This window comes from Halichoerus grypus, chromosome 7 (assembly GCF_964656455.1).
Source record: "Halichoerus grypus chromosome 7, mHalGry1.hap1.1, whole genome shotgun sequence".
Lineage (NCBI taxonomy): Eukaryota > Metazoa > Chordata > Mammalia > Carnivora > Phocidae > Halichoerus > Halichoerus grypus.
Genome location: NC_135718.1, coordinates 118,022,334 through 118,042,800, shown reverse-complemented (window position 1 = coordinate 118,042,800; position 20,467 = coordinate 118,022,334). Strand labels below are relative to the sequence as shown.

The following is a 20,467-nucleotide window of genomic DNA, read 5'->3' as shown; positions in this document are numbered from 1 at the left end:
GCAGGGAGAGGGAGAGGGAGAGGGAGAAGCAGACTCCCCGCTGAACAGGGAGCCCAATGCGAGGCTCGATCCCACCACCCTGCGATCATGACCTGAGCTAAAGGCAGGATACTTAACCGACTGAGCCACCTAGGCTCCCCGAAAAGATGGGTTTTCCTTGGAAAGATTTATCTTTTAGGAATATGCTTTTATGAGAGAAATTGGGGGCAACCTTTTTGTTAATAACCCCAGAAAAGACTTACGCTACCGAAAAGTAATACTGGCATTTTATCCTTTCCGTGCCTAGTTCAGTTCTCCAACTGTATTACCATCTCTGGAACACGCTGTGATCCATGACGAATGCAAAATGTGGAACTAGAAAGGCTGTACGTGCTTATGTTTTTTACCCCCTCCCTTTAAAAGCCTTTATGCCTGACTAATTAATCCTGCTGAAAGACACTTTGTTGACAAATACAGATCAGAGTGTCAGACAGCTTGCAAATTCATTGTTATATGAGAGGGGAAATGACTTTTAAATATCATGAGATTGTCTGGCATACTGGGTGGTGGAAGAGATACTTTCCTACCAAAAGGTCTGCAAACCCCCGAGACAGCCAAGGGAGAGGGCCTCTCCTAGCAAAAGAGCAGGAGAGCTGGCAGCTGGCCAAGCCCCACAGGTATACAGTGAAATGGAGGGTTGTAGAGGGATTGTGGTGGCAAGTGCTTGTGGTTTGGATTTAGAGCCAAAATGTGAGGAGGTGATTCACTCCATAACAACTCCTCTGAGTGTAGTATTTTAAATGGTGTTTCAGGGGTGTATTCGTTTTTCATACTTGTGATTTAGTTTGCCAGTGAAATGAGCCAGAGGGGCAAATCTTAATATATAGTCTGCTGTTTCAAGGTCCTTCAGTAGAGTTAGAATGACATGGCAAGTATATCACCTCTCAGAGGACAGATGTAGAGGCTTAAGTGATCATTATTTTTATTAGTACCATAAAAAATGCAATCAACAGGTCTTAATTTACCTTGAAAGAAAGTTTTCTGAGGAAAACATAAAGAGCTGGATTAATGTTTTTTTTTTTTAATTATCATTATTTGATAGTAATGGGATAGAGGAAACCCCTTTAAAGTTTCATAGAACCAATAATGTGGTGATTAACTGGTAAATATGTTTTATCTAATAAGAAATTGGTAATTATAAAATTATTCAGTAGGTTTTTAGATAAAAAGTTAATATTGTTTTATGTTTTTAAAATGAAATGCTGGTCACTCTTTATCTCCTTTGTCCAGAGAAATTAAACTATACATATTTTTAAAGATGAAAGAAGATTGACTTGATTGTTAACATCTTATTTCCTTTTTAAACTTGAATCTTTTCATTTGATTAAACTTAGCTATGAAGTTACTATGACATTTGTGGAAATCTGGCCAAAATGGTGCATTGGAATTGAGCTTCTTGACATGTTTCTCTCATCTGTTGGCCAGTTTGAGGCATGTAGGTTGCTTTACTGCCATGCTGGCCTTGATATTGGAGCCTTTGATGTTGGTAGACTCTCATCTGGTAACCTGTGTCATTTCCTCTTCTTGCAGTTATGGGAGGGACATCTTCCAGGTCTATGCACTAAACAAGAGAAAATAATTAGGTGATCATAACCACAAATACAAATTGAGAGATCAGCTTCTTAAATGTAGATCTTAAGAGTGAATGTTCTTAAATGTCTCCTGGGGTAGTCAGATCTTCTTCTTCTTCCTTCTTCCTTCTTCCTCCTCCTCCTCCTCCTCCTCTTCCTCCTCCTCCTCCTTCTTTTTTTTTTGGTGGTAAATTGTGGGTTAAGAGCTCCCTGGGGTTCAATTGTAGCTATTGTAGACATAAGAAAGGATCTATTAAGCTGTCTTGAATTCCATTTTAGAGTAAATGAGATGTGCATTTGGAGACTAGCATCCTTTGCTGGTCTATGTAAGGGATCTCTAAAATCACTTTCAGTTCAAAGATTTGTGTTTTTATTTGATGGCGGGGTGATAATTCTTTCCATTAAAGCATGAAGATTAAAAAAAATAAAGCATGAAGATTAAACTGTATTAAATTGAATAATGTTGATTAGTTTTAAACTGTTAGGGGAGACTAATTGGAAGGGTGAATAGTTATTTAAGTTTGAAGAAAGTCTTCTGTGTCAGTGTACCATTTTATTATTATTATATTTTTCTTTTTATTATTTATGCTATTTTCATTTAGTTGATTTAAAGTCAATGCTCTGAGGCAGGATCGTTTTAAAAAGGAATATTCTTCAGTTGATTGGCTGCTTAATAGCCTAAATCTGTTTTTCAGGCAAACTTAAAGTTTGCTTTAGAACTGCATAGAGGTGGTGTAAAATGACAAAATATAGAAAGCCTAATTAAAAGTAATTTAAAGTAGAATTTAGTGCAAATGTCCACTAGGTGGCACCAGGAGAACTCTAAATCTTGTTACTGGGATTATTCTAGGCCCTCCTGTATTAAGAGAGTAGGTTTATTCACTTTGAAGTTCCTTTTTCTCTTAAGTGCTTATCTACTTAATGTTATTCATTGCCCTTTATTAGTTGAATTTTCTTTGGTGCGGGAGCTTAAAATAAATAGGGAAAAAAGAATAGATCATTATTCTCAAGAAAAACACAAATGAGAATGTGTCATTGTATGTGTGCATGTAAAACAAGTGATATATATTATAATTATTGACTCTTAAAAACCCTAGGGCTATTGAGGTTAATGTTAGCTATTAGGAGTTTAGGAGTTGGGTGGGGAAGATAAAAAAAATTCCTGATATGTCATGGGAGCTGTTTTAGAGTAAAAGGAACATGAAGAATGATATAGATAAATCCCTTATTCCACAATTAAAAATTGGAATTTCAGAGAAGTAAAGCCATGTGCCTAAGGCAGTCCAGGCATTCTAGGTAGTCAGCAGCAATTATAGAAGCATGTTTTGAAAGAGGAGATTTAATTTTATGGAGAAGGAGGCAGTGAGAATACATATTTGGTACAGAAAGCTCAGCGTGAGCTACCTGTGTGCTGGTAGCAGGTTTGATTTGCAGAGAAGATTATGGAGAGTAGCAACATAAAAAGTTCATTAGGTAGAAAGGGAAGCCACCTCATAGATCTTTGTTGTTCATGGTAAGATAACAGTATTAGGGTTGTAATTTTGATTGATGTGTTGTTTCCTGAGGCTATTCAGTTTTTCACCAAATAATGCAGTAAATATACTGGTGCTCTTTTCAGAAATTTTCAAGGGTGAAGCAAAGACTTGTCTCCAGGACATTATAAAAATGTGAAACATCAAAGGAATGGTACTTTTTCGTAACAGTAGCTATTTCTAAATGATACGTTGGTAATCGAGTACGAGAGTCTTAATTAGCATCAAGTTTTAGATTTAGGTATTTGCCTAAAATCATACTAATAAGGGCTTGTTTCTTAATGGAGATTGATATGTATGTCTTCTATCTCAGGGTGACCTTTGTTCTGCTGGCTAGATATTTTGCTTTGTGTGTGAAGCATGAGTCATTGCTACTAGGAAAAGTAGAAATTCCCTTTCGTTGACTGAACCTCAGTGCTCAGTGAAAGCTATCAGCTAATAATAATGAGGCCATGTATTTTATATATAGTTGACCATGAGAGACCACCTGTTGTTCTAAAGGAAACTGATCTCTTTTTGCAGATGGTCTTCAAATACAGATTTCTGATAGTTTATAGTATAAAGATTTATTCTATAGCAACTCCACCTTTTCCCCTGGTGCCTGTCTTTCAGAGGTGGTGTCCTAGACAGATTTCACTAGACTGCCCTACTCTGAGCAGTTCAAAGCACAGAAGGTGAGGGTAGGTAGGTGAACTGGGATGCTATAGAAACCCCTCATGTCTGTAGCTGCTTTTTAACTGGTCACCTGGGGCCCTCTAATAGCCCTGAGACTTGAATCTCTGTGATATGAACCTGGAGGCAGAACGCTTTCATAGAACCTTTGACTCTTCCCCCTCCCATCTCTTCCCCAAAAGGCTGAGGTTTTTGTCTTGATGGTGTTGGTGAAGCATGTACCTTTTACTCTCATGATGGCTCTAGAGGGCCTCTTTAAACATGGATTGACTTCAGGTTGGTTTAACTTTTGACAAAGAGTCTCTGACTTGTCAATTGTTGCCCTGCCTTATCCACAATGTTCTTCCTACTCACCCTAACTGAGAACCTCTTACTTGTTGGCTGCTCTCTGTACCTTATTAACTTTCTTTCTGAGTTTTAGAAGCTAATTTCCACTTGATGTGATATTTATATGGAGCTTTATATAAAACAGGTTGAATGACAGGACCGTGATTTCAAGGAATTGAGCAAGCACTTTATTAAGTAGATGTATTAAGGATATAAGGCGAAAAGACTAGGTACTGAGTGTGTGTGTGTGTGTGTGTGTGTGTGTTAATGGTTTGTTGCTGCGATGGTGAAAGGGGAGTGTTCTCGAGTTGGTTGGGGAATACTTCATTGAGAAGAAGGGGATTTAGAAATTGCTTAAATGCAGAAGGGAAAGATTTCAGAGAGTACTAGAAGACAACTAGTTGCAGTGTATGGTTGCGATATGATAGAGTTAGGCTTTTCAGATCTGGTAGGGTGCATCTTAAGAGGAGAATTAAAGGAAGAAGATAGGCAAGGAAGAAGTGTCAAGGGTTAGTCTGCTTCAAACAGATCTGTCTATAATCACTTTTGTCTTCTCTCCTAAGTTAGGAATTCTTGGCACTGGCTGCTGGATGATTCTTACTGGCCTATATTTCATAAATTATGTTTGTATAACATAGATTTATTCACAAACAAATTCCCAGTTTTAGCCCTTGCTGCATCTCCTTTGATATCCTTCAGGTACCAAGGCTTAAGAGCTTGCCATTCACATAAAGGAATGTGGTAAGAGTCACCTGTAATCCCACCATACAGGGAAAATTGCTGTCAATGTTTAATACACTTCTCTAGCCTTTTTTCCTGTGTTTTTGTTTTAAAATTAGAATTATAGTATATTATATACTGCTTTACAGTTTGTCGTTTTTGCATAATAGATAATGAACACTTTAGCATTAAGCGTTTGTCTATAACATAATTTTTAATAGCTGTATAATATTTTCTCAAAGGGATGTACCATAATCTCCAATTGTCAGGAATTTGTTATTTCCAAATTTTCACTAATTTTTGTGATGGATATTGTCACGTATAGATCTTTTATCATATCTCTGATTGTTTTTGATATAAATTGCTGAATCAAAGATATAAGCATTTTTTGCATCTGATATGTATTGCCAAATTGTCCTCCAAAAAGGTTAAATCAGAAGTCTTTTTGCTTTCCTTTGCTTCTCATAGTTGGACTAGAAAAACTCCTTATCCTAACCTGCTAGCTTTTCTTTTGTTTGCTCACTTTGAAAGATTCTTCATTTAGAATTAGGTAGAATTTGAAAAGGAAACAATTTGAATATTATTATTATTTCTTTGTTTCATTATCTGGCTTTATTCCTAGGTATTTTGATGGTCTTACTCTTCTGATGTAATTTTATTTAATCATGATTTCCTTTGCTAACAAAATACGATTGGAAAGGTAAGAGAGGAAATAAGACTATGTCACTAGACTTTTGTGGTCAAAAGCCAAGAAACTGAGTACACATAATTTTACCCCTTTGCCCTTTGGTATTATTGTTCTTGTTAGAAAGGAAAATCAGGCAAAACATGAAACAGTACAATGTGATAGATGATGTGAAGGTCACAGTGACAAGACACCAGAGAGCAGACAAAAGATCTATAGCAGCATTTCCTTTCTTTTATGATTAGCTGTATAAATCAGAACTTATTTTTTAAACTTTGTCTATTTGTTTATTAATATCAATGGACTAGGTTATATAAGGCCCCCTTTAAGGAAATAAATGTGCATTGAAATATGTAAAATATTTTTAGATCAATTAAAAAAATCTCTTCTGAAGTTTGTATATTTCTCAGAACGGTGGGTAAATAATTTTATAGACTGCTGTGAAAGATTTTGATTTTGAAGTGCTGTCTGTACAGTTGAAATGTCAGAGATTGAAAAGATTTCCACTAGGTCCAATGGATCTCATCTCAGATTGTGGGTTTAATGAAGTCTTCTGCTTTTAGGGAACAAAGTGAGTTCTTTATGGGCATTCTAAAGATTTGAGAAAAACCCCTGAAGACAGGATATGTTGACAGCATGCCAAAGTAGTGTCTGAAGCTGATTTGAAATTTGAGTTTAGCTGCCAGTAACATGTTTTTACCCTAACTTATTTTATTTGATATGAAGTAAGCAATTTGAGTCTATAATAAGGGTTGACAAACTATGGCCTGTGGGCCAAATCCGACCTGCCACCTGTCTTTATATGACCTACTAGCTAAGAATGGTTTTTACATTTTAAAATGGTTGACAGAATTCAAAAGAATATTATTTTGTGGCATGTGAAAATTATATGGAATTCAAATTTCAGCATCCATAAATAAAGTGTTACTGGAACACAGCCATTCTTATTCATTTACATATTATCTGTGGCTGCTTTTTTTTGTACTACAATAGCAGAGTTGATTAGTTGTGACATAGATCATATGGCCCACAAAGCCTAAAATAGTCACTCTCTAGCCCTCAGAAGAAAAATTTGCTGATCCCTGACCTAGAATTGTATACTCTAACCCACCTTTAAGTTTGGCTTTTTATATGATCCTGAGGAAATAATTTTCTTTTCAATATATTTTCTTTCCTGAGAAACTTGAGAGTCAGTATTCAGTAGTGATACAGATCACGTAGTTGTTCCCAAACTTAATTTTTACATAGCTCTATTGTCAGTCTTATTGAATGATAGAGATCAGTGGCTCTCAAAGTATGGTCTTCAGATGCCTGGGTATTCCGGAGATCTTTTTAGGGGGTCCCCAAAGCAGAAACTGTTTTTATATAGTCTAGGAAATTGTTTGTCTTTTTCACTGTGTTGACGTTTGCACTAATGATGCAAAAGCAATGGTAGGTAAAACTGTTGTGCCTGAGCATGAATCAGGACAGGGACAGCAGACTGTAACAGGAATCATTGCACATGCAGTAATGCTAATGTTGCCTAAAAATGCCCTTGATAAAGCAGTAAAAACTTAATTTTTATCAAATCTCAACCTTTGGGTACATGTCTTCTTGATATTCTGTGTGATAAAATGGAAGTACGCATAAAACACTTCTGCATACTGAATTGCTGTGGTTGTCTGGAGGAAAAGCACTTGTTTGAGCCATGAACTAGCTGCTTTTCTCTTGGGACATCATTTTTGCTTGAAAGAACCATTGACAGACAAACTGTCATTATTCAGACGGGTATTTGGCAAATATTTTTTCAAAAGCAAACGAAGTGAGCTGACACTTTAGGGAAAACAACTGGCAGTATTTGTTGCCAATGATAAAATGTGAGTTTTCAATTCCAAATTAGAATTTTGGAGAACTTGTTTTTTTGTTTTTGTTTTTGTTTTTAATCTTTACACCCAGCGTGAGGTTCAAACTCAGGACCCTGAGATCAGGAGTCACAAGCTCTACCAACTGAGCCAGCCAGATGCCTGAATTTTGGAGAACTCCTATCTGCTACTTTGAGCTTGACAGTTTCCCAGTATCTAAAGAAAATATTCTGATGAGATTGATGATGATAGTAACAAATGTGATTTTGGGGGGGGAGGGTATTGTAATAATGAAATTCATCAGTATCTGGAAGATCTATATAACTCAGGGAACGAGTACTTTCAAAATGTCCAGTGTGTGATGTTACAAACTCAGGCATGGATAAAAGAGCCATTCAATGTGCAAGACAGACCAATGTATTTGAATGTGACAGAAACAGAAATTTCACTGATAGGAATTTATATTCTACATGGCAACAAAGCTTTAAGAAACTACCACTTGTCAAGTTTTGGTGTAGTATCAAAAAATAATATCCACAAATATTCGAAAAGGCTCCTAAAATATTCACCCCATTTTCATTACATATCTATGTCAGATTTTCCTCAAATCTTTCAGCCAAAACAACATGACAACAGATTGAGTGCAGGATCAGATATGAGAATCTAGTCATCTTCTGTTAAAAAGATTTGTAAAAATTTGAAACAATGTCACTTCTGTCACTAAATACTTTTTTGTTTTGGAGAATATAGTTTTTTTTTTTTTTGAAAAATTTTATTTATTTATTCATTAGAGAGAGAGAGTGAGAGCGTGTGAGCTGGTGGCGGGGTTGGGGAGGGAGAGGGAGAAGCAGGCTCCCCTCCTAAGCAGGGAGCCCGATGTGGGGCTCTATCCCAGGACCCGGGGGTCACGACCTGAGCTGAAGGCAGATGCTTAACCAACTGAGCCACTGAGACACCCCATGTAATGGGGTTTAGTGTTTAAAAATTTTTTTAGTCTATTTAAATATTAAGATTGGTAAACATTTACAGGTATAATCCACAAAGACAAAAGTTTTTTGAGGCTCTCAGTTATTTTAAGAATGTAAAGGGAGATCCTAAGACCTCATGCTCATTTACCATGAAGTCAGTTCTATGAAATGCAAGAAAGAATTTTCATTGCTGAATATTTCAATACCACCTGTTCATTCATTTTCTGTCAGAAAACTAAGAGGCGAATATAGACCAAAGCTCTCTCCAAAAGCTTGTGGAAGAGACTGAAACAAAGATATCTAAAAATTTAGTCCTTAAAAAAAAAAAACAAATAAATGGCATACATTTTCCAGATATGGATGATTATCTAAAAGCACACCTCTGTGAGGGTACGTTGTATAATAGTTAAATAATGATTATATAATTGCTATAATAGTTGTAATTGAATGATAAGTCTATTGTGCTTTATATGCATTAACTCTGTTCCTCATTTAAAGTCCTACATAATAAGTAATATTATTAAGTGACTCGCTTTTGGTCACATAATAAGTTTTAAGAGCTGAGATCCAAGCACTTGTTTTTGTCTTACCCTGAAGCTCTTATTCTTTTCCTTTTATCCTAATGATGATCAAGATCTTGTGGTAAAGGGTCTTCTTTTTGACAACAAGGCTAGATAAAGACTTGCCTTCAGTTTTAGTGTGATAATTAAGGCAAAGGAGATTGGCTTCTAGAGCTTACATTGAATGCAGAAGTGAATGAAGTAAGCAGAAACAAATTGCCAGGCACCGATCTCTATCAGGCAATGACAGCCTTCCTAATCAACTTGGACAGTATGAACAAATGAATCGTCAGCATGATTTGTATTCTTTTTGGCTGATTCTTAATTTAATATCTGTTTACTATTGTGATCATATTTCTAGGTTTCTCCAGCGACAGTGATCTGATATCTCTTACTGTTGACGTGGATTCTCTTGCTGAGTTAGATGATGGAATGGCTTCCAATCAAAATTCTCCCATTAGAACTTTTGGTCTCAGTCTTTCTTCGGATCCTTCAGCACTAGGGGCTGTTGCTTCTGACAGCGAACAGAACAAACCAGAAGAAGAACGGGAAAGTCGCAGCCTCTTTCCTGGCAGTTTAAAATCCAAGCTTGGCAAGAGAGATTATTTGGAGAAAGCAGGAGAATTAATAAAGCTGGCTTTAAAAAAGGAAGAAGAAGATGACTATGAAGCTGCTTCCAATTTTTATAGGAAAGGAGTTGATTTACTCCTAGAAGGTGTTCAAGGTACAATTTTATCAGTATTAATATGTTTTGGAATGTTTTTATGTTGGTGTCTGGAAAGAAAAGTGTATATATATAACTGTACCTTGTGTATAGTCCTCTGTAAAAACAAGACTGAAAATGAGAAATTACAGAAGATTAAATGACCTACATTTGGGGGGCACCTGGGTGGCTCAGTCAGTTAAGCATTCGACTCTTGATTTTGGCTCAGGTCATCATCTCAGGGTCGTGAAATTGAGCCCCGCATCGGGCTTTGTGCTGGGCGTGGAGCCTGCTTAGGATTCTCTCTCTCCCTCTCCCCTGCCCCTTGCCCTGCTCATGTGCATTCTCTCTCTCTTTCTCTCTCTCAAAAAAAAAAAGACCTACATTCAGGTTTATACTTTCAATTACATGAATGGAAGGCAGTATCAGAGCTGCTTAACTCTCTACTTTGATCAATTAACCAACAACAGGTTTTAAAAAAATCAAATCTCCATGTCTCTTGATGAATAATAACCTGTTTTTTTCTGACATGGCTAGTGTTTACCAGGCTTCACCTCTCTCAGAAGTATTTGCAGAGATTCTTTAGTGCATTTATTCTTGCTGGCCTGAAGAGAGGAGATGAAATGTAAAGATCCTTGATTTGCCTACTATTCTGTTCTTTGTTAATTGTCATAAATTCTCAGCTAATAACTGGGGTGTTGTGGGAGCTGAATGTTTCTGAATTTCTATAAGTAGGACTTACCTTTTTTTTAAGCATCAGATTTTTGTTTTAGTCATTTGTCTTTTCCTTATAGAAAGAGTGTGAAGCATACCGCAGTTAGTTACTTGACTTTCTGGACACAATAATCAAAGGCCGATAGGACCTTCTTCCAGTGGTTTGCTTTCCAGGAAATCGTCATTTTTACTGTTGTTCTGTGACCTTTGATTTGTTAGTGCCATTCAGATGACCATAGTCTCCTGTAGCACTAACACTTTTTTACTACAGTATTTCCCCCCTCACTATGCTTGGTGTCCTGTCCAGAGTTTTCTTTTTTATTAGAGTATGAACTTTCAGTCTTCTAATGTGGTATAAGATGAATGCTTGGCTGCATGGACTGAAGAGGGAGTGGGTGTAGTGGCATCAGTGCTTTTTAACCAGAATTTTGACTAATTCTCTTGTTTTTAGCCCTTACTCTGATTTCCACAGCTACCCAGTGCTACCAGTTCCCAAACTTTTGGAGAGATTTACAGTGTCATATAAGTCAGGCAGCTTTCTTGAGCTTCTCAAGTCAATAACCACTCATCCATCTGTTTTCTAGCTTTTCGGATGTTTTTGCTGTAGTCTTCTCTCTTAATCTCTTTGTCCAAAAAATTTGGGCTTTTACCTTAAAAATAATTCTTTTACTGCCCTGTTAATGGAGTTTCCAGAGGGAGCATTTCTCATGGTTTGACTGATAACGTCATTTTGATACAAATTTTTGTTTCTCAAGTAGTGTCATAGTTAATTAGGGTTTTTTGTTTGCCAGTAGAGCATTCTGGTCTTTAAAGATCTACACATTTTTCTTCTTTGTCTTAACTCTCATTTTGGGTTGGGAATTTAAGATCGGGATGAGCTGCAGTTAGCTCTGATATTTTCCCTTATCTTTTTAGATGATTTTGTGCTAAAAAATCACTAGTGTTTAATTGACATAGATACATCAGTGTGATATTTTTCTAAAAGTTATTTGCTTTTCAACTTAGAGCACTTCATAATGTTACCACTTGATGGCACCAGAAAAATAAAAATCTTTACTTCAAAATGAGAATTATGGATGCATATCAGCAAATAACAGAATAATACCATTTAGTTAGTTACTTTGTGATATGATGGTGAATTATTTCTCACTAGAACTTGATATCAAATCTACTAGACCTCTGTCTTAAGGAATGTTACCATTTAAACATGTTTTTCCCATTTAACATATGCCTGTCTTTCTGAAACTACAATATCCATTCCTGCCATGGATTGGTTTTTGTTGTTGATGTGCCATCAAATCCAAAAAATTATACTTGCCTAATTGCTTTTAGCCTTTTATTGTTTATTCATAATGTGATCAAATTTTTTCATACAAACTGTGGGAACCACAATCACAGAATTCTAATTTTTAACCAATATGTAAAATAACCTTTGTTTTAGTCCTTATGGTTATACTTTTAACTATGTGTCAAATGTAATGTCAGAGCAGTGCTTTTGGATGGTATTTAAAAGTGTACCAGTCACCACCTAACAGACGTATGGACATTACTGGTTTAAAAAAATCCCCCCCCATTTTTATTGAGATATAATTGACATACAACATTGTACTAAAGGTACAACATGATTTGATACATGTATCTAAAGTGAAATGATTACCATAATAAGTTTAGTTAACATCCTTCCCCTCACATAGTTACCTTTTTTTTTCTTGTGATGAGAGCTTTTAAGATCTACTCTTTTATCAACTTTCAAATATATGATACAGTATTTTAAAACTATAGTCCCCATGTTGTATATTATATCCACGGAACTCATTAATCTTATAAAATGGAAGTTCATACCTTTTGACTGCCTTCACCCACTTTACCCACCCCTTACCCCTGCCTCTAGTAACCACCAATCTCTTCGATGAGTTTGGTTCTTTTTAGATTCTACACATAACTGAGATCATTTAGTATTTGTTTCTCTGTCTGATGTATTTTACTTAGCGTAATGACCTCAAGGTCCATTCATGTCACTGACGGGAGGATTTCCTTCTATTTTATCCCTAATAATATTCGTGTGTGTGTGTGTGTATGTACACACACTATTATCACATTTTCTTTATCCATTCAATCATCAATGGGTACTTAGGTTGTTTTCATGTCTTGACTATTGTAAATAATGCTGCAATGAACACGACGGTGCAGATACCTCTTTGAGATAATGTTTGTTTCCTTCAGATGTATACCTAGAAATGGAATTGCTGGATCATAGGGTAGTTCTATTTTTAATTTTTTGAGGAGCCTTCATACTGTCTTTTATAGTGGCTGCACCAATTTACCTTCCCACCAGCAGTGTATAAGAGTTCTCTTTTCTCCACATCCTGGCCAACACTTGTTATCTGTTATCTTTTTGGTGATAGACATTCTGACAGGTGTGAGGTAAATCTAATTGTGGTTTTGATTTGGAGTTCCCCAATGATGAGTGCTGTTAAGTAACTTTTCATGTACCTGTTTGGCATTTTTATGTCTTGAGAAAATAATTTTTCAATTCCTTTGCTCATTTTTTAATCAAATTGTTTAGGGGTTTTTTGATATTAGATTATGTATTCTTTATATATTTTGGATATTTTGGATATTAGCCTCTTATCAGATATATGATTTGCAAATATTTTTTCCCATTTGGTAGATTGCCTTTTCATTTTGTTGATAGTTTCCTTTGCTGTGCAGAAGCTTTATAGTTTGATGTAGTTCCACTTGTTTATTTTTGCTTTTGCTGCCTTTGCTTTCATGCTAAGAAAGCTTACCGCCCTGTTTGTTTTCCTAGGATTTTATGGTTTCAGGTCTTATGTTCAGGTCTTTAATCTATGTTGAGTTAATTTTTGTGTATGGTGTGAGATAGGGGTTTAGTGTTATTTTTTTTTTTTTGCATGTATCTGTTTATTTTTGTCAATACCATTATTGAAGAGACTGTTCTTTCCCTAGTGTATATTTTTGGTTCCTTTGTCATAAATTAATTGACTGTATATGTGTGGTTTTATTTCTGTGCTCTCTATTTTATCCCTTTGATCTGTGTGTCCAATACCATACTGTTTTGTAGCTTTGTAATATAGTTTGAAATCAGGAAATGTGATGCCTCCAGCTTTGTTCTTTATTCAGAGGGTTGCTTTGGCTATTTGGGGTCTTTTATGGTTCCATACAAATTTTAGGATTTTTTTCCTACTTATGTGAAAAATGTCATTGGAATTTTGATAGGGATTGCATTGAATCTATAGATTACATTGGGTAGTATGGACATTTTAACAATATTAATTCTTTCAATCCATGAGCATGGAATATCTTTCCATTGATTTTTGTCTTCAGTTTCTTTTATTAATGATTTGTAACAGATTTCATCTGTTATTCCAACAGTCTTTTGGTGGAGTCTTTAGGGTTTTCTCTATATAATATCATGCTATCTGCAAATTGAGACAGTTTTACTTCTTCCTTTCTTATTTGGATGCCTTTTATTTCGTTTTCTTGTCCGATTGCTCTGACAAGGACTTCTAGTACTATGTTGAATCAAGTGGTGAGAATGGGCATCATCGTCTTGTTTCTCATCTTAGAGGAAAAGCTTTCAGTTAATCACCATTGAGTGTAATGTTGAGTATGATGGATTTATTCTTTAATTTGTGGGGAAACTGGGGGCTCTAGCTTGTGAACTGACTTGACATTTATGAGTAGAAGAGATGTTTTCTTAGGGAAAGTTTGTTTTAGTGTGGTAAAGCTGTTATTGAAACATCACTATAACCAGCAATACCTCTGCATCATTTTAATTTAACTCTTGCTGTAAGAATTGTTGCCTGTGGGGAAAAAGAAGAAAACAGAATTGTTGTCTGTGCCCTTGGTTTGGTTTGATAATGCTTTATAATAAAATCATTATTTTTAGATATCTAATAATCCAGCAAAAATGATTTTTCAGAGCTAAGTAGGAGTGCTTTATACAGGGTTCTTATGATTTGGCAAATTTTGTTATTCTGAGTACTAACTATTCATTCTAACTAAACTATTCATCCTAAAGGAGTTTATCTGGGTTGTTTGTAGATCTGATAAAGATGGCTTAATGTTTTTCTTACTTAACTGATGTTTGCACAGCTGAGACTAGAGGCAGAACACAATAGCAGCAGTTCTATTTGCCCATCCAGCAGAGAAGAAGCATACCCTGATAGTGGTAACTTTGAATTCTCCTTTTGAACATGACACTTCACTTATTTCCTCAATCTAGGAATGGCTCTTGAAATTGAGGTACCTTCTACTCTTCTAAGTCATCAGGTCTTTATGTGTTTAAGACAGAAAATCCAAAAATCAAGATTGAAGGAATCAACTCGAATCTTTGAAGATAATATTTCCAGTACCTATACTTTCACTCCTGTCTTGTTGATATATTTCTGCAGTGGCCTGATACGATTAATCTATATTCTCAGTGTGGGTTTATTAGAATAATTGTGAGGATGTAGAGTGGCAAATGGATGACATAAAGGTGTTAATAAAATATTTAAATAACAGTAATTTATTTTCTGTTATATGCCTGTCACTGTACAAGGGGTTTTTCTTAACATTATTTTTAACCCTCAGAACAAACCTATAATCTGAGCTATGGCTGGTCATACTGGGCTTTGTCTAAGGACACCAAAATTTAGAGAGTGCAAACATTTAATGTAATGATTCCAGAAGCTTGGCACCTAGTTAGCAAGAATAATTATTTAAAACAGGAAGCTACCAGATGGCGAGCATTGTTAGTAACACCCATCTGTGGGCTACATTATGAATTACAGAGTTGATTGGAGAACTGGTTTTGTTTAGTTTGTTCTAGGTGCCAAAATTGCTGGTTTATTGTGTTTGTAAGGTAGATACTGTAATCCCCATTTTATAGGTGGAGAAAACTAAGACTTGGATAAAGTAAGCAATTTGCTCCACAACACAAGCCACTAAGAGTTTTGGCTAAGATTTAAATCTTGTTCTTTCTGAGTTCAAGTCTTGTCTTGTTTCCACTGTGCCATGTTACTTCTGATACATTTCTTCCCTAATTAGAGTAGCTTTTTAAAATGGAGAAGAAACAAGTCTTCAGAGAGTATCAAATATTTTTAAACTTTATTTTGATATTCGTTCTTTTTCCTTCCATTTGTTTATTTGATCATTCAGCCATCCATCCAGTTGAGCTTTCAACAAGGTTCTATTAGTAGTATGTACTAGGTATTATGATAGTGAATATAGAATGGTTTTTTAAATAAAAATATAGAATTGAGTGATCACCCTTCAAAATAAGATCTCCTCTCTCTGTTTCTGTTTAAATCTTCTGTATACATTATAAATCTCACATTGAAAAGCGTTCCTGGATGTTGTTGATATCTAAGTTTGATTATCTTGTTGATATTTTTAACCAGTGAGACTATTTCTGATGTTACTACTCAGCTAAGAGATGCAGACAATCTTCTGCAATTTTCATCCTAGTAAATGGTATAATAAGCAATACAAAGCCATTTTTCTTAGTTTATGCCATCCCTGGATACATGTGTGCTAAGAGATGTCCAGAGATGTCCAGACTTATTTAAAAAACTGTGACCTTGTGTGTTGAGGTTCTACATCATTCTGGGTCTCTTACTGGGTTTTGACTATTCTTTTTCCCCTTCCGACATGAGGAATAGAATTCCTGGGGAGACCACAAACCCACGTATATTTCTAGGTTTCCTTTGAGTCACTTAGACTAGCTTAGAATTGTAGGGTTGGTTCTAGAACGTGTCCAGGCTCTATGAATATGGTTAGTCCCTGTGCATTCATAATGATACATACTCAAGTAATGTAAAAGGCAATTGGGTCATTGATTTATTGCTTTGAATAAAAGTGACTCAAGTATTAAGAAAGCCAAGTGTAAACTTGTTTGATTTAGAATGGATGGATATATGAAAAAGGCAGTAAATTTATGATAAAGGGAAGCAAGTCACATGATTTCTTATTGCTGAATTTCAGAAGTGAAAATGTATAACTTTAAAAATAAAAATTTATTTGACTTGTTTATTGTGTTTGTTAACTCTGAAGATACTACGAAAATATTGTTTAGCCCACTTACCTTTCGGGATTGTCCACTTCACTACAAAATATGGTATGGTCTAAGTCTAACAACACCAAAGGCTGTAATTTCATTTTATTTATTTTTTAAAGATTTTATTTATTTTGAGAGAGAGAGAGAGAGAGAGAGAGAACATGAGCAGGGGGAGGGGCAGAGGGAGAAGCAGACACCCCGCTGAGCAAGGAGCCCAATCTGGGATTTGATCCCAGGACCCTGGGATCATGACCTGAACCGAAGGCAGATGCTTAACGACTGAGCCACCCAGGCACCCCCAAAAGCTGTAATTCTAATAGCTGTGGTGTTATCATATTGTCTTCTAATGCATTAGCTTCTAGCTGTTTCGATTTATGATCCTTTTTGAGAAGTTTGTTTTTTTTCAATATTTTGATTTTTTGGGTCCCCTTACAACTCTATATAAATTGAAAATCACATTTTGGGGCGCCTGGGTGGCTCAGTCGTTAAGCGTCTGCCTTCAGCTCAGGTCATGATCCCAGGGTCATGGGATCGAGCCCTGCATCGGGCTCCCTGCTCGGCGGGAAGCCTGCTTCTCCCTCTCCCACTCCCCCTGCTTGTGTTCCCTCTTTTGCTGTCTCTCTGTCAAATAAATAAATAAAATCTTAAAAAAATAATTGAAAATCACCTTTTATTTATTTATTTTTTTCACTAAAAATTAGAAGGATTTTTAATTTCCAAGTCTTTTGAGAATTAATGCAACACAAATCGGAAGATTTAACTAATACATTTAGCAACAGGCCAAAGTAATTTTGTTACATAAATTAACCCATTTATTATAGGCTAGCAGTATTTCAAATGGTGGAGCTTCTACTGGTCTTTCAACTCCTTCAGTTTGCTGTGATGGCAGAAGCGGTGCTGTAGGTCCAGGCACCACCAGTTAATGGTTTTCATGCAGGAGCCACGATGCTGGAGCCTCACAGCTCGTCGTTTCATCTTGGTTTTGCCACAGAAGGAGCAAGTGTACTTGGCATGGTGGTTTATTTCAGTATTCTTCACCATTTTCCTGAGGGAGGCATCGTAACGGGTCCCGTATTTACCCAAGGTTCCGACCTTCTTGGTGCGTTCAGCCATGTTGCTGCAAACTACGTCTGAGCCCAGGGAGAGCTGACAAATCACCTTCTAAAAAAATGACTTCTAGTTGATATTTTATTTATTTTTTAATATCTTTCTTTTTTCTTTTAGAAAATCAGTTTTTCGGGGCGCCTGGGTGGCTCAGTTGGTTAAGCGACTGCCTTCGGCTCAGGTCATGATCCTGGAGTCCCGGGATCGAGTCCCGCATTGGGCTCCCTGCTCAGCGGGGAGTCTGCTTCTCCCTCTGATCCTCCCCCCTCTCATGTGCTCTCTCTCTCATTCTCTCTCTCAAATAAATAAATAAAATCTTTAAAAAAAAAAAAAAAAAGAAAATCAGTTTTTCTGTTTCTGCAAAAAAGGCTGTTGGAATTTTGATAGGGAATAAATTTGGGGAGTATTGCCATCTTAAAAATGTCTTTTAATCCATGAACACAGGATGTCTTTATATCTATTTAGATCTTCTTTAATCTCCTTCAGCATTGTTTTGTAATTTTCAATATATGCCTTTCACCTCCTGGGTTAAATCTGTTCCTAGGTATTTATTCTTTGGAATGTTATTGTAATTAGAATTGTTCCATTAATTTTCTTTTTGGAGTGTTCATTCCTGGTGTATAAATACACTGATTTTTGAATTTTTTTTCTTGTATGTGGCAACTTGCTGAATTCGTTTATTAGCTGTAGTAGTTTTTTGGTGGATTCTTTGAGATTTCTATAAGATTATGTTCTCTGTGAATGGATGTAGTTTTACTTGTTTCTTTTCAATTTGGATGCCTTTTCATCTCTTCTTGCCAAATACTCTGGTTTGGACTTCCAGTGAAATGTTCAGTAACTCTAGTAAAAGCATGGGTCACATGCTTTCACCTCGTTTTTCTAGCTAGGGAATAACCTAATTAGGTATAGGTTACTTACTCATCCCTGCAAAGGAGATGAGGCATCTTGGCTCATTCTGGAGTTTAGAGGAAAAGCTTTCCATCTTTTATCATTGAGTATGATGTATTTTTTAAAAAGATTTATTTATTTGAGAGAGAAAGAGAAAGAGCGTGATTGGGGGGGCAGAAGGAGAGGGAGAGGGAGACAGAATCTCAAGCAGACTCCCCGCTGAGCGCGAAGTTCCATCTCATGACCCTGAGATCATGACCTGGGCTGAAATGAGGAGTCTGGATGCTTAACCGACTGAGCCACCCAGCCGCCCTTCCATTGAGTAGATACGATGTTAATTATTAGTTTTTCATAGATGCCCTGTATCATGTTGAATAAGTTCCCTTCTATTCCTAGTTTTCTGGATGGTTTTATTATGAAAGAGTGTTAGATTGTGTTAAATGCTTTTTCTGCTTCAGTTGAGATGATCATGTGTTTTTTCCCCCCTTCATTCTATTAATATGGTATAATACATTGATTTCCTTTACATTGAACCACGTTTGGTTCAATGTAAAGGAATTCCTGGAATAAATCCCACATGCCACAGAGATTTTTATCTTATATTTAAACCTAATTGTGCTTTTAGTTATCTCTTGAATATGCGGTTCATCATTGTAATATAGTTGAAAAAGATGGGCTGCTCATTGAAGTATGAACCTGCTTGTCCATCTTAATTTGTAAATTGCGATTTTACTTTTCAAAGAGCAGTACTAAACAGATTCAGAATTTTTTTTTTATGAAAGCTTTCTACTGCTATTTCTGTTTTAAAGATTTTGTTTATTTGAGAGAGAGAGGGATCGCACAGAGGAAGAGTGAGAGGGAGAAGCAGACACCCCACTGAGCAGGGAACCTGACGCGGAGCTCAATCCCAGGACTCTGGGATCATGACCTGAATGGAAGGCAGATGCTTAACTGATTGAGCCATCCAGGTGCCCCACCTTTTCTGTTTTAAAATAAAACATGTGCTCTTTACTATAATTCAATAAATTGCCTTAGTTGAGGAATTTTTAGATCTTAACTGTTTTGAAACTGGCTAGAAGAAAGCATTTTAAAATAGTAAAACTCAGATTTTAAGAACAGAAATTTGAAAGTAATTATATGTCACCTATTCTGTTTTCCTGTCCCCATCATTGCCCTGCCTTTTTTTTTTTTCTTTCTTTAATTATGTAGGAACTGTCTGTAACAGGAAAAAGCAGGTACTAAATGCAAGTGCTCTCAGAAGAAACTATTTCATAGCTTTAGGGAGAAGGTACTATAGACTGAATGTGTCTTCCCAAAATTCATATTGAAACTTAATCCCTAGTGTGATGGTATTTGGAGGTGGGGCCTTTGGGAGATGATTAGGCCTTGAGGGTTCTGCCCTCATGAATGGGATTAGTGCCCATTAGAGACCTCAGAGAGCTCCTTTGTTCCTTTCACCCTGTGAGGGCACAGTGAGAATAGCCATCAATGAACGAGGAAGCCAGTACCAGATAGCAGATCTGTTGGGAGTCTTGCTCTTGGCCTTTGAGCCTCAGGAACTGTGAGAGATAAATTTCTGTTTATAAGTTCCTTGGTATTCTGTTCTTGCAGCCAGAATGGACTAAGAGAAGACTTCCGATTCTCTGGTTATGATGTTCACAAATGAAGAGAGAGTTGCTTTTTAAATTATCCTCTACTCAGATAAGTCCTTTCAAATTTTGTGTTATACTGGACTCTTTCAGTTACAGGTTGACAAAACCAACTCAAAGAAGCTCACATAGAAAGTGTTTTAGCCCACATAAATGAGTAGTTACATATGGCTAGATTCAGGTGTTCAAGAAGTATCACATGGTTTCTGTGCCTGTTTGCTTATCTTTATACATGGCCTATACTTTCAGTCCCCTTTCTCTGATTTACATTTATTTCCAGGTGGTGTGAAAGATAACCCTCCAGCAGCTCTAGGTTTACAGAGGCTTTTCCCTCTGAGTTCTAGAGGAAGAGGGTGTTTTCCCCCAGCTCCTGTAAAAGCATGGGTCACATGCCTTCACCTTGTTTTTCTAGCAAGGGAATAACGTAATTAGG

General features: G+C 36.3%; 1 protein-coding gene and 1 non-coding gene across 9 annotated transcripts in view; one reads left to right on the top strand and one right to left on the bottom strand.

The window, feature by feature from the left end:
- RPS6KC1 (ribosomal protein S6 kinase C1) overlaps positions 1 to 20,467 on the top strand; it is a 190,741-nt gene that overhangs the window by 48,643 nt on the left and 121,631 nt on the right. For 5 of the 8 annotated variants that reach the window (XM_036101795.2, XM_036101793.2, XM_078078117.1 and 2 more), the window contains one exon: positions 9,277 to 9,639. The exons of 1 other annotated variant lie outside the window; for it this stretch is intronic. In XM_036101795.2, coding sequence (XP_035957688.2) covers positions 9,277 to 9,639 — 363 coding nt within the window. Of the gene's footprint in view, positions 1 to 9,276; positions 9,640 to 19,196; positions 19,354 to 20,467 lie in introns of those variants that run through there. 2 more of the 8 variants (XM_078078120.1, XM_078078118.1) reach the window with 2 other exon arrangements.
- On the bottom strand, positions 7,475 to 7,547 carry TRNAR-CCU (transfer RNA arginine (anticodon CCU)). Its single transcript has one exon. It is a non-coding gene; the product is annotated as a tRNA-Arg (tRNA).